This window comes from Salmo trutta, chromosome 1, assembly GCF_901001165.1.
Source record: "Salmo trutta chromosome 1, fSalTru1.1, whole genome shotgun sequence".
NCBI lineage: Eukaryota > Metazoa > Chordata > Actinopteri > Salmoniformes > Salmonidae > Salmo > Salmo trutta.
Window position 1 is genome coordinate 1,001,701 of NC_042957.1, and position 23,367 is coordinate 1,025,067.

Consider the following 23,367-nt stretch of genomic DNA (forward strand, 5'->3'; position numbering starts at 1 on the left):
AGAGTAGCTGCTGCCTTGGCAGGAACTAACGGGGATCCATAATACATACAAAGACTACACCCACCAAACGTACCTCAGTTTGTTCAAGAACGTTTTGGGGTTAATGTGTCATTCAGTACAAGACGTTCTGCAAAGTACCCAACGTTCAAGAGAACTGAACGAAACCCGACTCTGTGGGCGTTAAGTAGTTTGGCTGGAGCAATGAGTCTGGGTAGCCAGCCAATCATAACCAAGCATGTCGAAACATTATAAAAGACCACTACAAATTATCCTCATCTTATATGAGCACTTTCACAAGGATAATTATACACCATCGTTCTTCATCTCTCACACACTGACACAGAATGGGGCTGGAGACTTTATTAGAAATCATTTACATATGTATAAAGTAACAAATTAAAAACAAAAACCCTGACATAAATCAGTCGTAACAGGGAGAAAGGGGAGGGGGGACTAGGACGGCGGTCAATCATCACCCCAACGCACACACACACAGAACATCATCAGCCTTCAAGTAAACAGAGAGAAGCAGCAGTAGTCCAGTCTGTGTTTATTAGCTCAGTGGGTTAGCACTGTCAGGGGAGGAGGAGAGAGACAGGAGAGAAAGAGAGAGAGACAGGAGAGACGAGGAGAGAGAGAGACGAGGAGAGAGAGACGAGGAGACAGGAGAGACAAGGAGAGCCGAGGAGAGAGAGACAGGAGAGCCGAGGAGAGAGACAGGAGAGAAAGAGAGAGACAGGAGAGAGAGAGAGAGACGAGGAGAGAGAGAGACGAGGAGAGAGAGACGAGGAGAGAGAGACAGGAGAGAAAGAGACATGAGAAACAAGGAGAGACGGTTCGATTTCAGGAGCAAGACCCCCTCCCCCTAACAGAGCTCCTGTATTTATAAACAAGAAGAACCCGTTTATGACCCTGAATACAGCACTTATAACCCTCCCTCTAATAAACAATAACACATTTATAAATCACGTCTTTATAGAAAAGAGGGATGGGATCCCAGAGAGGTTGACGTGTTGGTAGAAATATTTACTACGAGCTAGAGACGGACAGAGAGGAGGAGGGAGAGGAGGAGGAGAGGAACAGACAGAGGAAGAGGATCTGAGACAGGGCTGAGAGAGAGAGAGATCGGTTTGTGTCTGTAAAATGTATTATGCAAGAAAAGGCGGTGGAAATGACTTACTATGCAAATACTGATATAATAACCATCATATGGAAGTAAAGTTGGAGTCGCGAGACATGGTGTGTGTGTGTGTGGTCCCCCCCACTAGGACTCAGGAAACCATGTAGTTTATTAGGCTACATATGAAATAAGTTATGAACTTCACAGGGGGGTGAAAGAGCACTGGGATCTTGATGCTCTTTTCCAATAAATATCCAGGGTTTAATTCTGGTGACATGGTGATCAATGCTTGACAAATACAAATCTCTCTCTCTGTTATCCATAATAATGTCCTGGTGTAGACTAGCCTCCCAGCTCTCTGTTATCCATAATAATGTCCTGGTGTAGACTGGCCTCCCAGCTCTCTGTTATCCATAATAATGTCGCGGTGTAGACTGGCCTCCCAGCTCTCTGTTATCCATAATAATGTCCTGGTGTAGACTAGCCTCCCAGCTCTCTGTTATCCATAATAATGTCCCGGTGTAGACTGGCCTCCCAGCTCTCTGTTATCCATAATAATGTCCTGTTAGCTGTGACAGACTGTTGTTTATATCCCCTAGCTAGTGACAGACAGTTGTTTATATCCCCTAGCTAGTGACAGACAGTTGTTTATATCCCCTAGCTAGTGACAGACTGTTGTTTATATCACCTAGCTAGTGACAGACAGTTTATATCCCCTAGCTAGTGACAGACTGTTGTTTATATCCCCTAGCTAGTGACAGACTGTTGTTTATATCCCCTAGCTAGTGACAGACTGTTTATATCCCCTAGCTAGCGACAGACTGTTGTTTATATCCCCTAGCTAGCGACAGACTGTTGTTTATATCCCCTAGCTAGTGACAGACTGTTTATATCCCCTAGCTAGCGACAGACTGTTGTTTATATCACCTAGCTAGTGACAGACTGTTGTTTATATCACCTAGCTAGTGACAGACTGTTGTTTATATCCCCTAGCTAGCGACAGACTGTTGTTTATATCCCCTAGCTAGTGACAGACAGTTGTTTATATCCCCTAGCTAGTGACAGACTGTTGTTTATATCACCTAGCTAGTGACAGACTGTTTATATCCCCTAGCTAGCGACAGACTGTTGTTTATATCACCTAGCTAGTGACAGACTGTTGTTTATATCACCTAGCTAGTGACAGACAGTTTATATCCCCTAGCTAGTGACAGACTGTTGTTTATATCCCCTAGCTAGTGACAGACTGTTGTTTATATCCCCTAGCTAGCGACAGACTGTTGTTTATATCCCCTAGCTAGCGACAGACTGTTGTTTATATCACCTAGCTAGTGACAGACTGTTGTTTATATCACCTAGCTAGTGACAGACTGTTGTTTATATCCCCTAGCTAGCGACAGACTGTTGTTTATATCACCTAGCTAGTGACAGACTGTTGTTTATATCACCTAGCTAGTGACAGACTGTTGTTTATATCACCTAGCTAGCGACAGACTGTTGTTTATATCACCTAGCTAGTGACAGACTGTTGTTTATATCCCTTGGTAATGTAAACACATTTCCCATGCCAATAAAGCCCATAAGAGAGTCAGAGTGAGAGAGAGAGAGAGAGATGGCTGAGGGAGGAGGTCAAAGCAACACAAGCAAAGAGTCTCAGACTGTGTTTAAAGCGTGTATGTGCATAAAGTATGTGTGGATCTGTGTGTGTGTGTGTGTGTGTGTGTGTGTGTATCAGTATGTGTGTGTGTGTGTGTGTGTATCAGGTGTGGAGCAGGTCTTGTATCCAGGTCTTGATGGCGTTGGTGGTGTCTTGTAGCAGGTGCCAGGTAGAGTTGGTCAGAGAGAGGGCGTAGGTCTGGAGACATGATGCAGACACCTCCCCACTGGAACACACAGACAACCAGGAACAATTACACCACTATTAAAACACATTTACTGTGTTCTGGTACCACAGAGAGATCCAGGAACAATTACACCACTATTAAAACACATTTACTGTGTTCTGGTACCACAGAGAGATCCAGGAACAATTACACCACTATTAAAACACATTTACTGGGTTCTGGTACCACAGAGAGACACCCAGGAACAATTAAACCCAAGGGGGGTCCGGATCCAGAATGCTAAATAATGTCTTGGGTTGGTTCTGATATGATTTTCACGGGTCTTGGGTATGGGTAATTCTAACTGACTTGTCTGGAAGGGCCCGTACAGATCTGAACACGACTGCAGCAGTAGACAGAGAGAGAGAGAGATTTGTATTTATGCTGCTGCTCTTGCTTTTCACCAGAGCGGAGCGTGTATCTTGTTGTTGGCCAGTCATAAGTCATCAAAGTGGCAACAGGCTACAGTCATAAAGCATCGCTCCATGTAGGGCAGGAGATATCTGATCAATGGAATGAGAAGTTAAAGGAGAAGGACAGGCTACAGTCATAAAGCATCGCTCCATGTAGGGCAGAAGTTAGGAGATATCTGATCAATGGAATGAGGAGTTAAAGGAGAAGGACAGGCCACAACCACCAAGAGCCAACAGGTCGGCTGCTACTTGATGTTCTGAATGGAGATGTTGTAACTGGTAACTGTAGGATGAGAAAGCACATGCAGCCTCAATTAGCCTAGCTAGCTACCGTTAGCTAGTTTCTCCCAGTTTAATGCATTCAACACGGGTACTACGTCATCATATTTGATAAGTAACCTATTCGTTTACTAGAGCAGCACCCCTCTCCCTCCTCTCCGTGTCAGTACGGCCCCTCCCCAGCCTCCTAGAGCAGCACCCCTCTCCCTCCTCTCCGTGTCAGTACGGCCCCTCCTAGAGCAGCACCCCTCTCCCTCCTCTCCGTGTCAGTACGGCCCCTCCCCAGCCTCCTAGAGCAGCACCCCTCTCCCTCCTCTCCGTGTCAGTACGGCCCCTCCCCAGCCTCCTAGAGCAGCACCCCTCTCCCTCCTCTCCGTGTCAGTACGGCCCCTCCCCAGCCTCCTAGAGCAGCACCCCTCTCCCTCCTCTCCGTGTCAGTACGGCCCCTCCCCAGCCCCCAAGAGCAGCACCCCTCTCCCTCCTCTCCGTGTCAGTACGGCCCCTCCCCAGCCTCCTAGAGCAGCACCCCTCTCCCTCCTCTCCGTGTCAGTACGGCCCCTCCTAGAACAGCACCCCTCTCCCTCCTCACCGTGTCAGTACGGCCCCTCCTAGAGCAGCACCCCTCTCCCTCCACTCGCGCTTTATCAGCTCCGGTTAATTAAGTAGCTTAAATGACTTTTCAGATCAGATCAGACCGGGTATAGATCCTGTACTGTTAGATGGGACGGGTACCTACCTGCAGGAGTCCTGCAGTGCCGTCCAGGCCTGTACTATTAGATGGGAGGCGTGTGTGAAGGCTGGCAGCAGGTAGTTGGTATGGAGGAAGAGTAACAGCTGCTTCAGATAGTCTATCAGCAGGAACACACAGTCCGGAGTGCTGGAACTCAGCTGGGGAACAGAAAACAGAAACATTCTACCCACTGTCTCCATACAGCCAGGCTACACATGTCTGGAACCTGGTTTAAAACCAGCCTGCTCTCTGTAGGCAACGTACTGGCACCAACGAAGCCCTTTATCTAGGACCCCAGAGTCAGATGTCCTCCTTCATACCACTGTTATCTAGGTCCTCCTTCATACCACTGTTATCAAGACCCCCAGAGTCAGATGGCCTCCTTCATACCACTGTTATCTAGGTCCTCCTTCATACCACTGTTATCAAGACCCCCAGAGTCAGATGTCCTCCTTCATACCACTGTTATCTAGGTCCTCCTTCGTGCCACTGTTATCTAGGTCCTCCTTCGTACCACTGTTATCTAGGTCCTCCTTCATACCACTGTTATCAAGGTTCTCCTTCATACCACTTATCTAGGTCCTCCTTCATACCACTGTTATCAAGACCCCCAGAGTCAGATGTCCTCCTTCATACCACTGTTATCAAGACCCCCAGAGTCAGATGTCCTCCTTCATACCACTGTTATCTAGGTCCTCCTTCGTACCACTGTTATCTAGGTCCTCCTTCATACCACTGTTATCTAGGTCCTCCTTCATACCACTGTTATCAAGACCCCCAGAGTCAGATGGCCTCCTTCATACCACTGTTATCTAGGTCCTCCTTCATACCACTGTTATCAAGACCCCCAGAGTCAGATGTCCTCCTTCATACCACTGTTATCTAGGTCCTCCTTCGTACCACTGTTATCTAGGTCCTCCTTCGTACCACTGTTATCTAGGTCCTCCTTCGTACCACTGTTATCTAGGTCCTCCTTCGTACCACTGTTATCTAGGTCCTCCTTCATACCACTGTTATCTAGGTCCTCCTTCATACCACTGTTATCTAGGTCCTCCTTCATACCACTGTTATCTAGGTCCTCCTTCATACCACTGTTATCAAGACCCCCAGAGTCAGATGTCCTCCTTCATACCACTGTTATCTAGGTCCTCCTTCATACCACTGTTATCTAGGTCCTCCTTCATACCACTGTTATCAAGACCCCCAGAGTCAGATGTCCTCCTTCATACCACTGTTATCTAGGTCCTCCTTCGTACCACTGTTATCTAGGTCCTCCTTCGTACCACTGTTATCTAGGTTCTCCTTCGTACCACTGTTATCTAGGTCCTCCTTCATACCACTGTTATCTAGGTCCTCCTTCATACCACTGTTATCTAGGTCCTCCTTCATACCACTGTTATCTAGGTCCTCCTTCATACCACTGTTATCTAGGTCCTCCTTCATACCACTGTTATCTAGGTCCTCCTTCATACCACTGTTATCTAGGTCCTCCTTCATACCACTGTTATCTAGGTCCTCCTTCATACCACTGTTATCTAGGTCCTCCTTCATACCACTGTTATCTAGGTCCTCCTTCATACCACTGTTATCTAGGTCCTCCTTCATACCACTGTTATCTAGGTCCTCCTTCATACCACTGTTATCTAGACCCCCAGAGATTATTTAATTTTATTTGTTTTTTTAAATCATTTTGGAACAGTATTAGTCACATTGTTTCAGAATCCCACAACAGGACTTAGTTTTTAAACAGAAATGTACTTAGTATACAAATATACAATATTCTGTGTCATGTGAGGGTAGTATACAATATTCTGTGTAGTTTAGAAATTGCCACCAGAGGGGTTCAGAGTTGAACAGGTCAGCGAAATGACTGGAAGTGTATGGGATGTTCTGGTAGACTTCCAGTCATTTGGCTAACACTAGTTAACATTAGCTCGCAAAACGACCTCCAATGTCCTTCATACTGGATGGTGAGACATTCAAATTGGTATCCATGAAATCATCAGACTCTGGGGAAATATATTAAGAGCTTCATTGGCAAAATTCTGAAGTATCCCTTTAACATTTTGCGGAGCTGGGACTAATGGCCATCAACACCAAACGGTATCAACACCAAACGGTAGCAACACCACAAACAATACAACAAAGTGTGCGTCTTACCCATTCTACTAGTAGGGGTGTGTTGTGATTGGTCCAGTCAATGAGTTGTGTTGTGAGTTGTGAGATGTAGACGGCAGCGTTTTTAGTTCTCTCCCAGTTGTTCTCCAGTACCGGACTCAACACGCGGACACACTCCGAGTAGTAGTAGGGAGTGTTGGTATCCAGCCAGCTACACACACGGGACAAAATTATACCAAGATCATTGTTATTTTAGATACAAAAATAACTTCAGTCTACACAGAGAATGTCTAAAACCCTGAAAGAACACAAATGATAATGGACGTATATTTTTAAATAACTGACCGACAAATGAATTTTGAAGTTATTTCTAAATGCATCCTCAGAGATACGCTGATGAGCAGACATGATTTCCCAGCTCTGGGTTAGTCAGGGGTCAGAGGTTACCTGAAGCCCTGCTGTGAGTAGAGGGTGACTTTGCTCCAGGCCTGTTGAGATACGCCCATCACCCCTGAACTGTGGAGATAGCTTGCTGTGGAGGAGTCTACACACACACACACAGTCAGATTGGTTTACAGTTGCATGGGAACTGTGTGTGGTGTGTGGGGTGTGTGTGTTGTGTGGGTGTGTGTGTGTGTCTGTGGTGTGTGGTGTGGGGTGTGTGTGGTGGTGTGTGTGTGGTGTGGGGTGTGTGTGTGGTGTGGGGTGTGTGTGTGTGGTGTGGGGTGTGTACCTGTGAAGGAGCCACGTGACCGGATGTCGTGTGTAATGAACCCAGCAGCGAACACCAGTAAAGCCATGAAGAGTCTGGACCAGGGGAAACATCGACCTGACATCTTCACCTGGAGACACTACAGACAGAAGGGAGGGGACAAGTAGAGGACAGGTAGGAGAGGTGGAGGACAGGTAGGAGAGGTGGAGGACAGGTAGGAGAGGTGGAGGACAGGTAGGAGAGGTGGAGGACAGGTAGGAGAGGTGGAGGACAGGTAGGAGAGGTGGAGGACAGGTAGGAGAGGGGAGAGGTGGAGGACAGGGGAGAGGTGGAGGACAGGTTGGAGAGAGGAGAGGTGGTGGAGAAGAGGTGGAGGACAGGTAGGAGAAGGGACAGGTAGGAGAGAGGACAGGTAGGAGAGAGGAGAGGTGGAGGACAGGTAGAAGAGGTGGAGGACAGGTAGGATAGGTGGAGGACAGGTAGGAGAAAGGAGAGGTGGTGGAGAAGAGGTGGAGGACAGGTAGGATAGGTGGAGGACAGGTAGGAGAGAGGACAGGTAGGACAGGGGAGAGGTGGTGGACAGGTAGGAGAGAGGAGAGGTGGTGGACAGGTAGGAGAGAGGAGAGGTGGAGGACAGGGGAGAGGTGGTGGACAGGTAGGACAGGGGAGAGGTGGAGGACAGGTAGGACAGGGGAGAGGTGGAGGACAGGTAGGACAGGAGAGGTGGTGGACAGGTAGGAGAGAGGGGAGGTGGTGGACAAGAGGAGGTGAACAGGTAGGAGAGAGGACAGGTAGGACAGGGGAGAGGTGGTGGACAGGTAGGAGAGAGGAGAGGTGGTGGACAGGTAGGAGAGAGGAGAGGTGGAGGACAGGGGAGAGGTGGTGGACAGGTAGGACAGGGGAGAGGTGGAGGACAGGTAGGACAGGGGAGAGGTGGAGGACAGGTAGGACAGGAGAGGTGGTGGACAGGTAGGAGAGAGGGGAGGTGGTGGACAAGAGGAGGTGAACAGGTAGGAGAGAGGAGAGGTGGTGGACAGATAGGGAGGAGATGCGAGGCAGAGTGAAGCGAGGCGGGGGGAAGCGAGGCGGGGGGGAAGCGAGTCAGGGGGGAGCGAGGCGGGGGGGAAGCGAGGCGGGGGGGAGCAAGGCAGAGGGAAGCAGAGGGAAGCGAGGCGGGGGGGGAGCGAGGCGGGGGGAGCGAGGCGGGGGGGGAAGCGAGGCGGGGGGGAGCGAGGCAGGGGGGAGCGAGGCAGGGGGGAGCGAGGCAGGGGGGAGCGAGGCAGGGGGGAGCGAGGCAGGGGGGAGCAAGGCGGGGGGGAAGCGAGGCGGGGGGGGGAGAGAGGCGGGGGGGAAGCGAGGCGGGGGGGGGAGCAAGGCAGAGGGAAGCGAGGCGGGGGGGGAGCGAGGCGGGGGGAAGCGAGGCGGGGGGGAAGCGAGGCGGGGGGGGGAGCGAGGCAGGGGAAGCGAGGCGGGGGGGGAGCGAGGCAGGGGAAGCGAGGCGGGGGGGGAGCGAGGCAGGGGAAGCGAGGCGGGGGGAAGCGAGGCGGGGGGGAAGCGAGGCGGGGGGGGAGCGAGGCGGGGGGGGAGCGAGGCGGGGGGGAAGCGAGGCGGGAGCGAGGCGGGGGGAAGCGAGGCGGGGGGAAGCGAGGCGGGGGGAAGCGAGGCGGGGGGGGGAGCGAGGCGGGGGGGAAGCGAGGCGGGGGGGGGGGAGCGAGGCGGGGGGGAAGCGAGGCGGGGGGGAAGCGAGGCGGGGGGGGAGCGAGGCGGGGGGGAAGCGAGGCGGGGGGGGAGCGAGGCAGGGGAAGCGAGGCGGGGGGAAGCGAGGCGGGGGGAAAGCGAGGCGGGGGGAAAGCGAGGCGGGGGCGGTAGAATTAGAAGGGGAGTGCTAGTCTTATTTAAATGTTTCCTAAAAGCTTTCAGCCCTTTTTAAAAGGCATTTTGAAGGTTGCTGCTTTGCCATTTCTGTTTGTAAATGAAGTGTTGTATCTCACGTGACAGAGCTTGTTACAGTCCTGTAGATCAGTAGAGTTAGCGGTGTCTCTCAGCTCCTCATTGGTCACTCTGAATGACTGGACCGTCTCCTGCAGCCAACCGCGCAACTACCAGAAACACAATAAAGCTTTATTAACAAACTATAATAAAACACAATTTCAAAAAAAAAAAAAAAAATGTCTTATCGCTCCACTTCCAGCAGCCCTAACCTAGTCTGCATACCAGTCTGTAAGGCTAACGTTCCACTCCTTGTAGCCTACTTCAGGCCTCGTCTTTGTCCTGGACTAAGGTCCTACTTCAGGCCTCGTCTTAGCCCTGGACTAAGGTCCTACTTCAGGCCTCGTCTTAGCCCTGGACTAAGGTCCTACTTCAGGCCTCGTCTTAGCCCTGGACTAAGGTCCTACTTCAGGCCTTGTCTTAGCCCTGGACTAAGGTCCTACTTCAAGGCCTCGTCTTAGCCCTGGACTAAGGTCCTACTTCAAGGCCTCGTCTTAGCCCTGGACTAAGGTCCTACTTCAAGGCCTCGTCTTAGTCCTGGACTAAGGTCCTACTTCAAGACCTCGTCTTAGCCCTGGACTAAGGTCCTACTTCAGGCCTCGTCTTAGCCCTGGACTAAGGTCCTACTTCAAGGCCTCGTCTTAGCCCTGGACTAAGGTCCTACTTCAAGGCCTCGTCTTAGTCCTGGACTAAGGTCCTACTTCTAGGCCTCGTCTTAGTCCTGGACTAAGGTCCTACTTCAAGGCCTCGTCTTAGTCCTGGACTAAGGTCCTACTTCAAGGCCTCGTCTTAGTCCTGGACTAAGGTCCTACTTCAAGGCCTCGTCTTAGTCCTGGACTAAGGTCCTACTTCAAGGCCTCGTCTTAGTCCTGGACTAAGGTCCTACTTCAAGCCTTGTCTTAGCCCTGGACTAAGGTCCTACTGTGTCATTTGCCAAAGAGACTGTTTTATATTTGAAGATTGAAAAAAGACCATTCTGTTATTAATGACTTAGAGATCTGAGGATTTGGTCCTGATTCAATAAACCCTCACAGTTATCCTCCAAATATTGGAACTTTTTTCTACACAGATCACATTGTTGTCCGGTTGCTGAGCAACCGTTTGTCCAGATGAAACTAGTCCCAGTGGGAATACGATGTGATAAAGACGTCTTTTACTGGTTGAAATCTGGTCGGGACGTCATATAACCAGATCACAACTAGATTAAGAAGTATTCTTCATGACGTGTTTTTGACGTCATGAAAATTTTTATTTATTTTGGTTTATATCTGGTTTATGGTTGAAATATTCTCTTCTGGTCCCCTGAATGCTGTTTATCATTCTCTTCTGGTCACACTGACCTGATGGTGTAGACACCAACACCATGTCTATAGTAGTAGTCACACTGACCTGATGGTGTAGACACCAACACCATGTCCATAGTAGTAGTCACACTGACCTGATGGTGTAGACACCAACACCATGTCTGTAGTAGTAGTCACACTGACCTGATGGTGTAGACACCAACACCATGTCTGTAGTAGTAGTAGTCACACTGACCTGATGGTGTAGACACCAACACCATGTCTGTAGTAGTAGTAGTCACACTGACCTGGTGTAGACACCAACACCATGTCTATAGTAGTCACACTGACCTGATGGTGTAGACACCAACACCATGTCTATAGTAGTAGTCACACTGACCTGATGGTGTAGACACCAACACCATGTCTGTAGTAGTAGTCACACTGACCTGATGGTGTAGACACCAACACCATGTCTATAGTAGTAGTCACACTGACCTGCAGATTATTGACTGGATGTGACGATGCAGATTATTGACTGGATGTGACTATGCAGATTATTGACTGGATGTGACTATGCAGATTATTGACTGGATGTGACGATGCAGATTATTGACTGGATGTGACGATGCAGATTATTGACTGGATGTGACGATGCAGATTATTGACTGGATGTGACGATGCAGATTATTGACTGGATGTGACGATGCAGATTATTGACTGGATGTGACGATGCAGATTATTGACTGGATGTGACGATGCAGATTATTGACTGGATGTGACGATGCAGATTATTGACTGGATGTGACGATGCAGATTATTGACTGGATGTGACGATGCAGATTATTGACTGGATGTGACGATGCAGATTATTGACTGGATGTGACGATGCAGATTATTGACTGGATGTGACGATGCAGATTATTGACTGGATGTGACGATGCAGATTATTGACTGGATGTGACGATGCAGACTGTAAACTGAACGTAGCCATTGTTCCCCAGGAATGAACTTCATTTCCTCCCAGCCAATCCTGAGCCAGTACACGTCACTGAGATGGGACAGAGGCAGTAACCATGGTTATACTGTACCTTGGGTGGCAGAGTGTTCCAGGACTTCAGTAGATGGTTTAACAGCAGGCTAGAGACACAGAGAGAGACAGAGAAGAGAGACACAGAGAGAGAGACAGAGAGAGAGACAGAGAGAGAGACAGAGAGAGACAGAGAGAGAGAGACAGAGAGAGAGACAGAGAGAGAGACAGAGAGAGAGACAGAGAGAGAGACAGAGAGAGACAGAGAGAGAGAGACAGAGAGAGAGAGACAGAGAGAGAGAGACAGAGAGAGAGAGACAGAGAGAGAGAGACAGAGAGAGAGAGACGGAGAGAGAGAGATTTATTATAGGACACTACTTCAGATTGGCTGCTTAAAACATGTATGTACCTGGACCGGTGTTCTATATCCAGCTGTCTCCAGACTCTGAGCGGTGTGTGTGTGTGTGTGTGTGTGTGTGTGTGGGGTACCTGGACTATGGTAAGTGTTTGGTGTAGAGCTGTCTCCAGACCCCCAGACTCTGAGCGGGGTGTGTGTGTGTGTGATATACCTGGACTGTGGTAAGTGTTTGGTGTAGAGCTGTCTCCAGACCCCCAGACTCTGAGCGGTGTGTGTGTGTGTGTGTGTGTGTGTGTGTGTGTGTGTGTGTGGTACCTGGACTGTGGTAAGTGTTTGGTGTAGAGCTGTCTCCAGACCCCCAGACTCTGAGCGGTGTGTGTGTGTGTGTGTGTGTGTGTGTGTGTGTGTGTGTGTGTGTGTGTGTGTGTTGTACCTGGACTGTGGTAAGTGTTTGGTGTAGAGCTGTCTCCAGACTCCCAGACTCTGTTGGTCCACTGATAAACACTCCGTCATGGAGCTGAGCAACTAGAGAGAGAAGTAATGTATTGGACATGACAATACTATCCATTAACCATACAAATACATTCATTATTATTTAAAACATTTGGTGAATGTTATTTGTTGAAGACACTTTTCTAATTCTTATCAGAGAGAAAAAACCTCTTTGAGTACATACACTGAGTACATACACTGAGTACATACACTTCCTAATATTGAGTTGCACCTTCATTTTGCCCTCAGAACAGCCTCAATTTGTCAGGGTCATGGACTCTACAAGGTGTCAAAGCGTTTCCACAGGGAAGCTGGTCCCATGTTGACTCCAACGATTCCCCACTGTTGTGTCACATTGACTGGATGTCCTTTGGGTGGTGGACCATTCTTGATACACACACGGAAACTGTTGACCGTGAAAATCCCAGCAGCGTTGCAGTTCTTGACACAAACCAGAACAAATTGTAGACCTCCACAAGTCTGGTTCATCCTTGGGAGCAAGTTACAAACGCCTGAAGGTACCACGTTCATCTGTACAAACAATAGTATGCAAGTATAAACACCATGGGACCACGCAGCCGCCATACCGCTCAGGAAGGAGACTAGTTCTGTCTCCTAGAGATGAACGTACTTTGGTGTGAAAAGTGCAAATCGATCCCAGAACAACAGCAAAGGACCTTGTGAAGACGTTGGAGGAAACAGGTACAAAAAGTATCTATATCCGCAGTAAAACGAGTCCTATATCGACATAACCTGAAAGGCCGCTCAGCAAGGAAGAAGCCACTGCTTCAAAACCGCCATAAAAAAGCCAGACTACGGTTTGCAACTGCACATGGGGACAAAGATCGTACTTTTTGGGGAAATGTTCTCTGGTCTGATGAAACAAAAATAGAACTGTTTAGCCATAATGACCATCGTTATGTTTGGAGGAAAAAGGGGGAGGCTTGCAAGCCGAAGAACACCATCCCAACCGTGAAGCACGGGGGTGGCATCATCATGTTGTGGGGGTGCTTTGCTGCAGGAGGGACTGGTGCACTTCACAAAATAGATGGCATCATGAGGTAGGAAAATTACGTGGATATATTAAAGCAACATCAAGACATCAGTCAGGAAGTTAAAGCTTGGTCGCAAATGAGAGAAACGACAGTCAATCTGGAAAATGTCAAGAACTTTAAGTTTCTTCCAGTGCAGTTGCAAAAACCATCAAGTGCTATGATGAAACTGGCTCTGTATTTAATCCAGTTTAGAATAAGGCTGGAGAAAGTAAAAGGGTCCCTGTGTATTACCTCTCTCTTCATATCATCAGGGCAGTGGGGCGTGGCCCGGGACAGGAAGGAGGGCAGGTAGGTGTGGAGGGTCATCTCGGGCTTCGCCCCAAAAGCCAACACCTTCAGACGAGGGTACAGACGACACAGCTGTTCCTGGAGGCTACGCAGTCACACACACGCAGTCACACACACGCAGTCACACACACGCAGTCACACACACACACACGCAGTCACACACACACACACGCAGTCACACACACACACGCAGTCACACACACACCCACAGTCACACCCACAGTCACACCCACAGAATAAAACATTTTTTTTACCGAGCCCCAACTATCACTAAACATTTGAATTGTTTTTATTTCAGTGAAATATGAAGCGAGGTAAATCAGCTTTGTATGGCGTTGCCTGGGAGACGGGTGTGAGCATCGGCGCCTGAGTAACGGAGAGAACATCGCAGCTGCTCACCAAAACAAAAACATCTTTGCACCCCCACTTTTTACCAGAAAATCGTGTCTTGATAAAACAGCTCTGCTTGGCAAGTAGACCAGACCAGCCATCTCTTCCCATCATCTATGTATCCTGCTGAGATAAGTTACCTTTAAACATTTTTAATGGTGACAGCACTCCAAACAACGGAGCTAAAAAGTGTCCATGTCGGAGGAAAAGCGTTGCTAGGATCATTATTACTTTCCATGACTGTTCTGTTTCTTCATAATGTTTGGTTTTATATATATATATATATATATATATATCCTACTGACTGTGGTATGTTGTTTAAAAAGGTCACTATTAAAAACAGAGAATTTACAAATAATTGGGAAATAATTGATAGTAGCCTAGTCTTGTAACTGCTGGCTACAGACTGGTCCCCAACAACTACTACAGACCCGGTTCCATCCCAGGCTGTATCACAACAACTACTGGAGACTGGTCCCCAAAAACTACTACAGTCCCGGTTCCATCCCAGGCTGTATCACAGCGGTCTAAGAGACTACAGCACTACAGACCCGGTTCCATCCCAGGCTGTATCACAGCGGTCTAAGAGACTACAGCACTACAGACCCGGGTTCCATCCCAGGCTGTATCATTACCGGCCGTGACCGGGAGTCCCATAGGGTGGCACACATTTGGCTCAGTGTCGTCCGGGTTAGGGGAGGGGGAGGGTTAGGGGAGGGGGAGGGTTAGGGGAGGGTTAGGGGAGGTGGAGGGTTAGGGGAGGGTTTGGACCCGGATCACGTCTGTGCATGTGTTATTTTACACACACGTAGCCCAGCCCCCTTCTGAACCGCGTCGACCAGCCCCCTTCTGAACCGCGTCGACCAGCCCCCTTCTGAACCGCGTCGACCAGCCCCCTTCTGAACCGCGTCGACCAGCCCCCTTCTGAACCGCGTCGACCAGCCCCCTTCTGAACCGCGTCGACCAGCCCCCTTCTGAACCGCGTCGACCAGCCCCCTTCTGAACCGCGTCGACCAGCCCCCTTCTGAACCACGGCGACGTTAGCCCAGGTCTGCCTCATGTTTCTGAACAGCGGAAATAAAAACCCTGCGGCAATTTGAACCAACATCCCAAAAAAGATTATTAAGGCTATACAAATTATTCTGTTGGTGATGATAATCTACATAGTTATTCTGCTTTAGACTGTCTCTTATTGGTGATGATAATCTACATAGTTATTCTGCTGCTTTAGACTGTCTCCTATTGGTGGTGATAATCTACATAGTTATTCTGCTTTAGACTGTCTCCTATTGGTGGTGATAATCTACATAGTTATTCTGCTTTAGACTGTCTCCTATTGGTGGTGATAATCTACATAGTTATTCTGCTTTAGACTGTCTCCTATTGGTGATGATAATCTACATAGTTATTCTGCTGCTTTAGACTGTCTCCTTTTGGTGATGATAATCTACATAGTTATTCTGCTGCTTTAGACTGTCTCCTATTGGTGGTGATAATCTACATAGTTATGCTACCAAATCGTAGCGAGAGTTGCTGAAAAAATAACAACATTGAACTGCTATTTTGACTGCTTGTCGGTCTTGTTTGATAAGCTTCCCTAAATAGCTGCATGTAACTCAGTATCTAAGTACATGAAATGACCTGTCTGCCTTCGTGCCATGTTTACTTTGCCATCCAGTTACGACAGACAGCCGAGTCTCTAGGAACATGGCGATCATGGCTTTTTTTTTTGCACAATATGCAAATAGCTGGATGTTTCCAAACTCCAATCCTACAACGAGACAGATGGTGCTTACAGCATGGAATGCGCTAGCTGGAAGACGTGGGCCGTCTTTTCATGCACAACATGAAGTTAGACACAGTACACAGCTGCTGCCTCAGTTATAAAGTCCCACACATGTGCAGAAATCTGTATTAATAGCACAGCCAATCGGCTTGCAGAAAATCTGGAACCACAGCTACTCCAGGAGCAGAAAAATAGTTTTGTTCCGTTCATAAATATGGATCCCCCCTGTTAACGAAGAGCGGAGAACTTCAAGGAAATGGTTTTAAAAATCCATAGTTTTTGCACTCCCACTTTCAGACAGTCAGGCGTCTATGTGTGTTACCTTGGTGACAGGGCATTCAGACAGTCAGGCGTCTATGTGTGTTACCTTGGTGACAGGGCATTCAGACAGTAAGGCGTCTATGTGTGTGTGTTACCTTGGTGACAGGGCATTCAGACAGTCAGGCGTCTATGTGTGTGTTACCTTGGTGACAGGGCATTCAGCCAGTCAGGCGTCTTGTGTGCGTTACCTTGGTGACAGGGCATTCAGACAGTCAGGCGTCCATGTGTGTGTGTGTTACCTTGGTGACAGGGCATTCTTCGGCATGTAGGCGAAGTCCAGCAGTGGGAAGAAGTCTTTAGGTCCCATGACCCCAAAACCTTTAGTCAGGTTAACATGGAGCCTGGAGAAAAACAAACGGCATTTTACAAAAACAAAGTACAGTGTAATATTGAAGTTCAACCCAGCCACACCTCCAACTGTCCCAAATCGACCCCTTAACCCTACGACCCCTAAACATTTGCTGAGCTCAGATGATCAATATGGTAATAGCCCCACTCTGCCCTCTGATAGGCTAGGTAGATGGAGGCTTAACCATTATTGCCTAAACCAATCAAATCCTCTCAGATCTCCACACGTGCATAGCGTGTAGGGTCCATTGGGGATTGGGCCCTTCTCTATACTACAGCAGTAGTCTCCCCAGGTAGGGTAGGGTAGGGGTTAGAGGTCAGGGACTTACAGCAGTAGTCTCTCCAGGTAGGGTAGGGGTTAGAGGTCAGGTACTTACAGCAGTAGTCTCCCCAGGTAGGGTAGGGGTTAGAGGTCAGGTACTTACAGCAGTAGTATCCCCAGGTAGGGTAGGGGTTAGAGGTCAGGTACTTACAGCAGTAGTCTCCCAGGTAGGGTAGGGGTTAGAGGTCAGGTACTTACAGCAGGAGTCTCTCCAGGTAGGGGTTAGAGGTCAGGTACTTACAGCAGTAGTCTCTCCAGGTAGAGTAGGGGTTAGAGGTCAGGTACTTACAGCAGTAGTCTCTCCAGGTAGAGTAGGGGTTAGAGGTCAGGTACTTACAGCAGCAGTCTCCCCAGGTAGGGTAGGGGTTAGAGGTCAGGGACTTACAGCAATAGTCTCTCCAAGTATGCGATGGCGTAGGAGGACAGGGCCTTCACCCCCAGGACTGGCAGCATGATACCCAGCCATACTGCAACACACACAGTTAATCCTTAGGGTGAGAAGATTGTTGACTACAGCTCAGCGTTCAAACACCATAGTGCCCTCAAAGCTCATCACCAAGCTAAGGACATCACCAAGCTGCCCCCAGGTGGTAAGGGTAGGCAACAACACATCTGCCACGCTGATCCTCAACACGGGGGCCCCTCAGGGGTGCGTGCTCAGTCCCCTCCTGTACTCCCTGTTCACTCATGACTGCATCGCCACACATGACTCCAACACCATCATTAAGTTTGCTGACGACCCAACAGTGGTAGGCCTGATCACCGACAACGATTTGACAGCCTATAGGGAGGTTGTCACTGCCAGGACAACATCTCCCTCAATGTGAGCAAGATGATGATTGTGGACTAAAAGGGAAAGGATGGCATAACAGGCCCCCCATTAACATTGTAGAGTTTCAAGTTCCTTGGTGTCCACATCATCAACAAACTATCATGGTCCAAGCACACCAAGACAGCTGTGAAGAGGGCACGACAACACCTTTTTCCTCCCAGAGACATCCACGTCTTCGGCACCCGGGGAACAGTGAGTTAACTGCCTTGCTCAGGGGCAGAATGACAGATTTTAATCTTGTCAGCTCGGGGATTCGATCCAGCAACCTTTCACAGTTACTGGCCCAACGCTAACCACTAGGCTACCTGCAGAGGGTACTGCATACAACCCAGTACGTCACTGGGGCCAAACTTCCTGACATCCAGGACCTATATACTAGGCGGTTTCAGATGAAGGCCCCAAAAATTGTGGGGGATGTCAATGAATAGCATTCTCACATAGGTGTTCCTTTTGTCAAGGTGGGAAAGGGCAGTGTGAAATGCGATTGACATTGCGTCATCTGTGGATTGGTTGTGGCGGAATGCGAATTTGGAATGGGTTTTGGGTTTCCGGCATGATGGTGTTGATGTGAGCCATTACCAGCCTTTCAAAGCACTTCATGGCTACCGATGTGAGTGCTACGGGACGGTAATCATTTAGGCTGGTTAACTTCGCTTCCTTGGTCACAGTCTGTTTGAAACATGTTGGTATTACAGACTCGGTCAGGGAGAGGTTGAAAATGTCAGTGAAGACACTTGACAGTTGGTCCGCGCATGCTCTGAGTAGACGTCCTGGTAATCCATCTGGCCCCGCGGCTTTGTGAATGTTGACCTGTTTAAAAGGTCTTGCTCACACCAGCTATGGAGAGCGTGATCACACAGTCGTCCAGAACAGCTGGTGCTCTCATGCATGCTCTAGATTATCCGTGTCGTCGTTCAGCCGCGTCTCGGTGAAACATATATTACCGGTTTTAAAGTCCCGTTGGTAGGGAAGTCTTAAATCGTAGATCGTCCAGTTTGTTTTCCAACGATTTGCACGTTGGCCAATAATACAGAGGGTAGTGGTGATTTACCTACTCGTCGGCTAATTCTGACAGGCACCGCGCCCTCCTGCCCCTTTACGCTGATGACAGGGATTTGGGCCTTCTCTTGACAAAGCAGCATATCCTTCACGTCAGACTCATTAAAGAAAACATCTCAAGTCCAGTTTGACGTGAGTAATCCAGAAGCTCTTTTCGGTCATAAGAGACAGTAGCAGCAACATTATGTACAAAATGAGTTACAAATAATGTGGGAAAATAAACAAGCAAAATAGCACAGTTGGTAAAACGGCAGCCATCCCCTCCGGCACCATTATTATCATCTTGTAAGTTAGGTCTCCACCTGTTGTATTCGCTACATGTGACAAATAACATTTGATATGAGACACCTTAGATTGAATCCTGGCCTGGGTGTGTACGTGTGCAGCGTGCGTGTGCAGCGTGCGTGTGTGTAGTGTGTGCGTGTGTGTAGTGTGTGCGTGTGCAGCGTGCGTGTGCAGTGTGTGTGTGTAGTGTGCGTGTGTAGCGTGCGTGTGCAGTGTGTGCGTGTGTGCGTGTGTGTGTTACCTCGTAGCCCCTGGCTGAGGTCGTAGTAGCCAGCCTGTCCAAGAGACCACATGATTGTCAGACACTTGACCGGACGGTTCTGAACTGACCGCAACAACTCCAGATACTAGACAGAGAGAAAAACAGAGAGAGAAAGAAAGAGAAAAACAGAGAGAAAAACAGAGAGAGGAGAGACAGAAAGAGAGAATAGAGGAGAGACATTGTATATAACTTAGTGTAACCATCATCCATGTACATTTATTAACCATTCTTTTAATAAATCGTATTTAATTAAATATATTGACTGAAGATTCCAACACAGCAGTAGTAGTGTTGTACCTGTATCCATGATTCCCCAATACAACAGTAGTAGTAGTGTTGTACCTGTATCCATGGTTCCCCAATACAACAGTAGTAGTAGTGTTGTACCTGTATCCATGGTTCCCCAATACAACAGTAGTAGTAGTGTTGTACCTGTATCCATGATTCCCCAATACAACAGTAGTAGTAGTGTTGTATTGGGGAACCATGGATACAGGTACAACACTACTACTACTGTTGTATTGGGGAATCATGGATACAGGTACAACACTACTACTGTTGTATTGGGGAATCATGGATACAGGTACAACACTACTACTACTGTTGTATTGGGGAATCATGGATACAGGTACAACACTACTACTACTGTTGTATTGGGGAACCATGGATACAGGTACAACACTACTACTACTACTGTTGTATTGGGGAACCATGGATACAGGTACAACAGTAGTAGTAGTAGTGTTGTACCTGTATCCATGGTTCCCCAATACAACAGTAGTAGTAGTAGTGTTGTACCTGTATCCATGGTTCCCCAATACAACAGTAGTAGTAGTGTTGTACCTGTATCCATGATTCCCCAATACAACAGTAGTAGTAGTAGTGTTGTACCTGTATCCATGGTTCCCCAATACAACAGTAGTAGTAGTGTTGTACCTGTATCCATGATTCCCCAATACAACAGTAGTAGTAGTGTTGTACCTGTATCCATGGTTCCCCAATACAACAGTAGTAGTGTTGTACCTCTATACATGATTATGTGTACTAATATTACTACCACTGAAAATAACTGGATTATATTCAACTGGATTTACTGTAATGCTGTACCACTATGGCAATATACTACTAACTGTATTTCATGCCAATAAAGCAATCTGAATTGAGCGAGGGGGGAGCATTTGATTGGTCAGTGTGAGACTAATCAGAGCACACAGAATGTAATATTATCTACACACACACACACACACACACACACACGGCACTGGGATGGACGGACACTCACGTTAGGAAGGTTCTGTGTCGCCATTCTGGGCTTGTCTTGTAGGATGGCCTGGATACAGACCCGGTAACCATGGAGAGGCTCTCCTACAGAGAGACAGGAGAGTCAGCTTTAAGTTGACTGTATACCCTACCCAGCATCCAACACTACAGCTAACTAAGAACTACACAAAATGACGATCCTGTGGTGTTTGTTACGTAGCAAAAAGTGTCTAGCAATAAACTTAATGGAAGTATCCCCATTTAGCGTTTCCGTTCTTAAGGTGGGTGGTGGAGTCGGTTTGTTCAGTTCTCTCACCTGTCCGTTTGTTCAGTTCTCTCACCTGTCCGTTTGTTCAGTTCTCTCACCTGTCCGTTTGTTCAGTTCTCTCACCTGTCCGTTTGTTCAGTTCTCTCACCTGTCCGTTTGTTCAGTTCTCTCACCTGTCCGTTTGTTCAGTTCTCTCACCTGTCCGTTGTTCAGTTCTCTCACCTGTCCGTTGTTCAGTTCTCTCACCTGTCCGTTTGTTCAGTTCTCTCACCTGTCCGTTTGTTCAGTTCTCTCACCTGTCCGTTTGTTCAGTTCTCTCACCTGTCCGTTTGTTCAGTTCTCTCACCTGTCCGTTTGTTCAGTTCTCTCACCTGTCCGTTTGTCCAGTTCTCTCACCTGTCCGTTTGTCCAGTTCTCTCACCTGTCCGTTTGTCCAGTTCTCTCACCTGTCCGTTTGTCCAGTTCTCTCACCTGTCCGTTTGTTCAGTTCTCTCACCTGTCCGTTTGTCCAGTTCTCTCACCTGTCCGTTTGTTCAGTTCTCTCACCTGTCCGTTTGTTCAGTTCTCTCACCTGTCCGTTTGTTCAGTTCTCTCACCTGTCCGTTTGTTCAGTTCTCTCACCTGTCCGTTTGTTCAGTTCTCTCACCTGTCCGTTTGTTCAGTTCTCTCACCTGTCCGTTTGTTCAGTTCTCTCACCTGTCCGTTTGTTCAGTTCTCTCACCTGTCCGTTTGTCCAGTTCTCTCACCTGTCCGTTTGTTCAGTTCTCTCACCTGTCCGTTTGTTCAGTTCTCTCACCTGTCCGTTTGTCCAGTTCTCTCAGCATGGTGTAAACACAGTGGTCATAGAAGTCCTGTAGACTCTCGTTGCAGCGACCAATCAAAGCTTTGACCACGCCCCTCAGCTCCTTCCCCGCAAGGCAGTATGGGTAATCTAAAGACAGAGAGGAGTGAGAAGGGTTATAAATGGTACTAAATGGTTAGAACGGGACTGTCGACCACTGAGACCTTGAGTTGTGGTTGTATTATGGTGGTTGTATTATGGTGGTTGTATTATGGTGGTTGTATTATGGTGGTTGTATTATGGTTGTTGTATAGGTGTTGTAAAATCAAAAAGAAAATTGTATGTCACATGCCTCGTCAACAACAGGTGAAATGCTTATTTACAGGCCCTTCCCATAAATGCAGAGAAAAAGGATACCCGGGTAATAACACGGCTACACATTATATATAACGTTCAGGGGATAAACCAGATGGATTATATATAACGTTCAGGGGATAAACCAGATGGATTATATATAACGTTCAGGGGATAAACCAGATGGATTATATATAACGTTCAGGAGATAAACCAGATGGATTATATATAACGTTCAGGGGATAAGCCAGATGGATTATATATAACGTTCAGGGGATAAGCCAGATGGATTATATATAACGTTCAGGGGATAAGCCAGATGGATTATATATAACGTTCAGGGGATAAGCCAGATGGATTATATATAACGTTCAGGGGATAAACCAGATGGATTATATATAACGTTCGGTGGATAAACCAGATGGATTATATATAACGTTCTGGGGATAAGCCAGATGGATTATATATAACGTTCAGGGGATAAACCAGATGGATTATATATAACGTTCAGGGGATAAACCAGATGGATTATATATAACGTTCAGGGGATAAACCAGATTGATTATATATAACGTTCAGGGGATAAACCAGATGGATTATTGTTTGATTTGCTTTCCATCTATAGTGGTGGTGACAGTCTGGCAACTTCACCAGGACGACGACTTGCCGACGTCAATCTCTTTCCAAAAGCCTGATCTCTGATGACGCAAGCTAAATGACATGTTTTGCTTAGCTAGCTACACGTCCAATTGAAAGGCTACCCTCATGTACCTGAAATATGGTCAATTTGTATTTCTGTATTTATTATGGATCCCCATTTGGCAGCAGCTACTCTTCCTGGAGTCCAGCAAAATTAAAGTCAGTATATACAATTTTAAAAAGATTACAATACATTCACAACACATTGTGTGCCCTCAGGCCCCTACTCCACCACATATCTACAGTACTAAATCCATGTGTATGTGTGTATGTTATCGTGTGCGCGCACGCATCTGTGCCAATGTTTGTGTTGCTTCACAGTCCCTGCTGTTCCATTTCATCTGTTTTTTAAATCTGATTCTACTGCTGCATCAGTTACTTACTGGACACACCACCTCAGTGTTAACAGTGGTCTTCCTACTAGGACACGCCACCTCAGTGTTAACAGTGGTCTTCCTACTAGGGCACACCACCTCAGTGTTAACAGTGGTCTTCCTATAGGACACACCACCTCAGTGTTAACAGTGGTCTTCCTACTAGGGCACACCACCTCAGTGTTAACAGTGGTCTTCCTACTAGGGCACACCACCTCAGTGTTAACAGTGGTCTTCCTACTAGGGCACACCACCTCAGTGTTAACAGTGGTCTTC

At 47.8% G+C, this 23,367-nt stretch overlaps 1 protein-coding gene and 1 long non-coding RNA gene across 6 annotated transcripts in view; both read right to left on the bottom strand.

Annotated features, from left to right (window-relative positions):
• Nucleotides 1–1,240: 1,240 nt before the first annotated feature.
• Nucleotides 1,241–23,367, bottom strand: part of tmem214 (transmembrane protein 214) — a 41,230-nt gene continuing 19,103 nt past the window's right edge. The window contains exons 4-18 of one of the 5 annotated variants that reach the window (XR_003881080.1): nt 21,680–21,814; nt 20,638–20,720; nt 19,335–19,440; nt 17,303–17,384; nt 16,487–16,588; nt 13,694–13,835; nt 12,349–12,440; nt 11,619–11,667; nt 9,247–9,354; nt 7,277–7,394; nt 6,991–7,087; nt 6,586–6,754; nt 4,432–4,583; nt 2,631–3,003; nt 1,241–2,292 (exon numbers count right to left, since the gene is read on the bottom strand). Coding sequence is in view for 1 of the 5 variants with exons in the window: in XM_029775351.1 (XP_029631211.1) it covers nt 2,880–3,003; nt 4,432–4,583; nt 6,586–6,754; nt 6,991–7,087; nt 7,277–7,394; nt 9,247–9,354; nt 11,619–11,667; nt 12,349–12,440; nt 13,694–13,835; nt 16,487–16,588; nt 17,303–17,384; nt 19,335–19,440; nt 20,638–20,720; nt 21,680–21,814 (1,559 nt within the window). In the remaining 4 variants the exon portion in view is untranslated. Of the gene's footprint in view, nt 3,004–4,431; nt 4,584–6,585; nt 6,755–6,990; nt 7,088–7,276; nt 7,395–9,246; nt 9,355–11,618; nt 11,668–12,348; nt 12,441–13,693; nt 13,836–16,486; nt 16,589–17,302; nt 17,385–19,334; nt 19,441–20,637; nt 20,721–21,679; nt 21,815–23,367 lie in introns of all 5 variants that reach the window. The other 4 variants (XR_003881077.1, XR_003881074.1, XR_003881075.1 and 1 more) reach the window with 4 other exon arrangements.
• Nucleotides 10,500–11,582, bottom strand: LOC115207963 (uncharacterized). Its single transcript, XR_003881083.1, has 2 exons — nt 10,879–11,582; nt 10,500–10,731 (listed from the first exon to the last, which is right to left on the bottom strand). It is a non-coding gene; the product is annotated as an uncharacterized LOC115207963 (long non-coding RNA).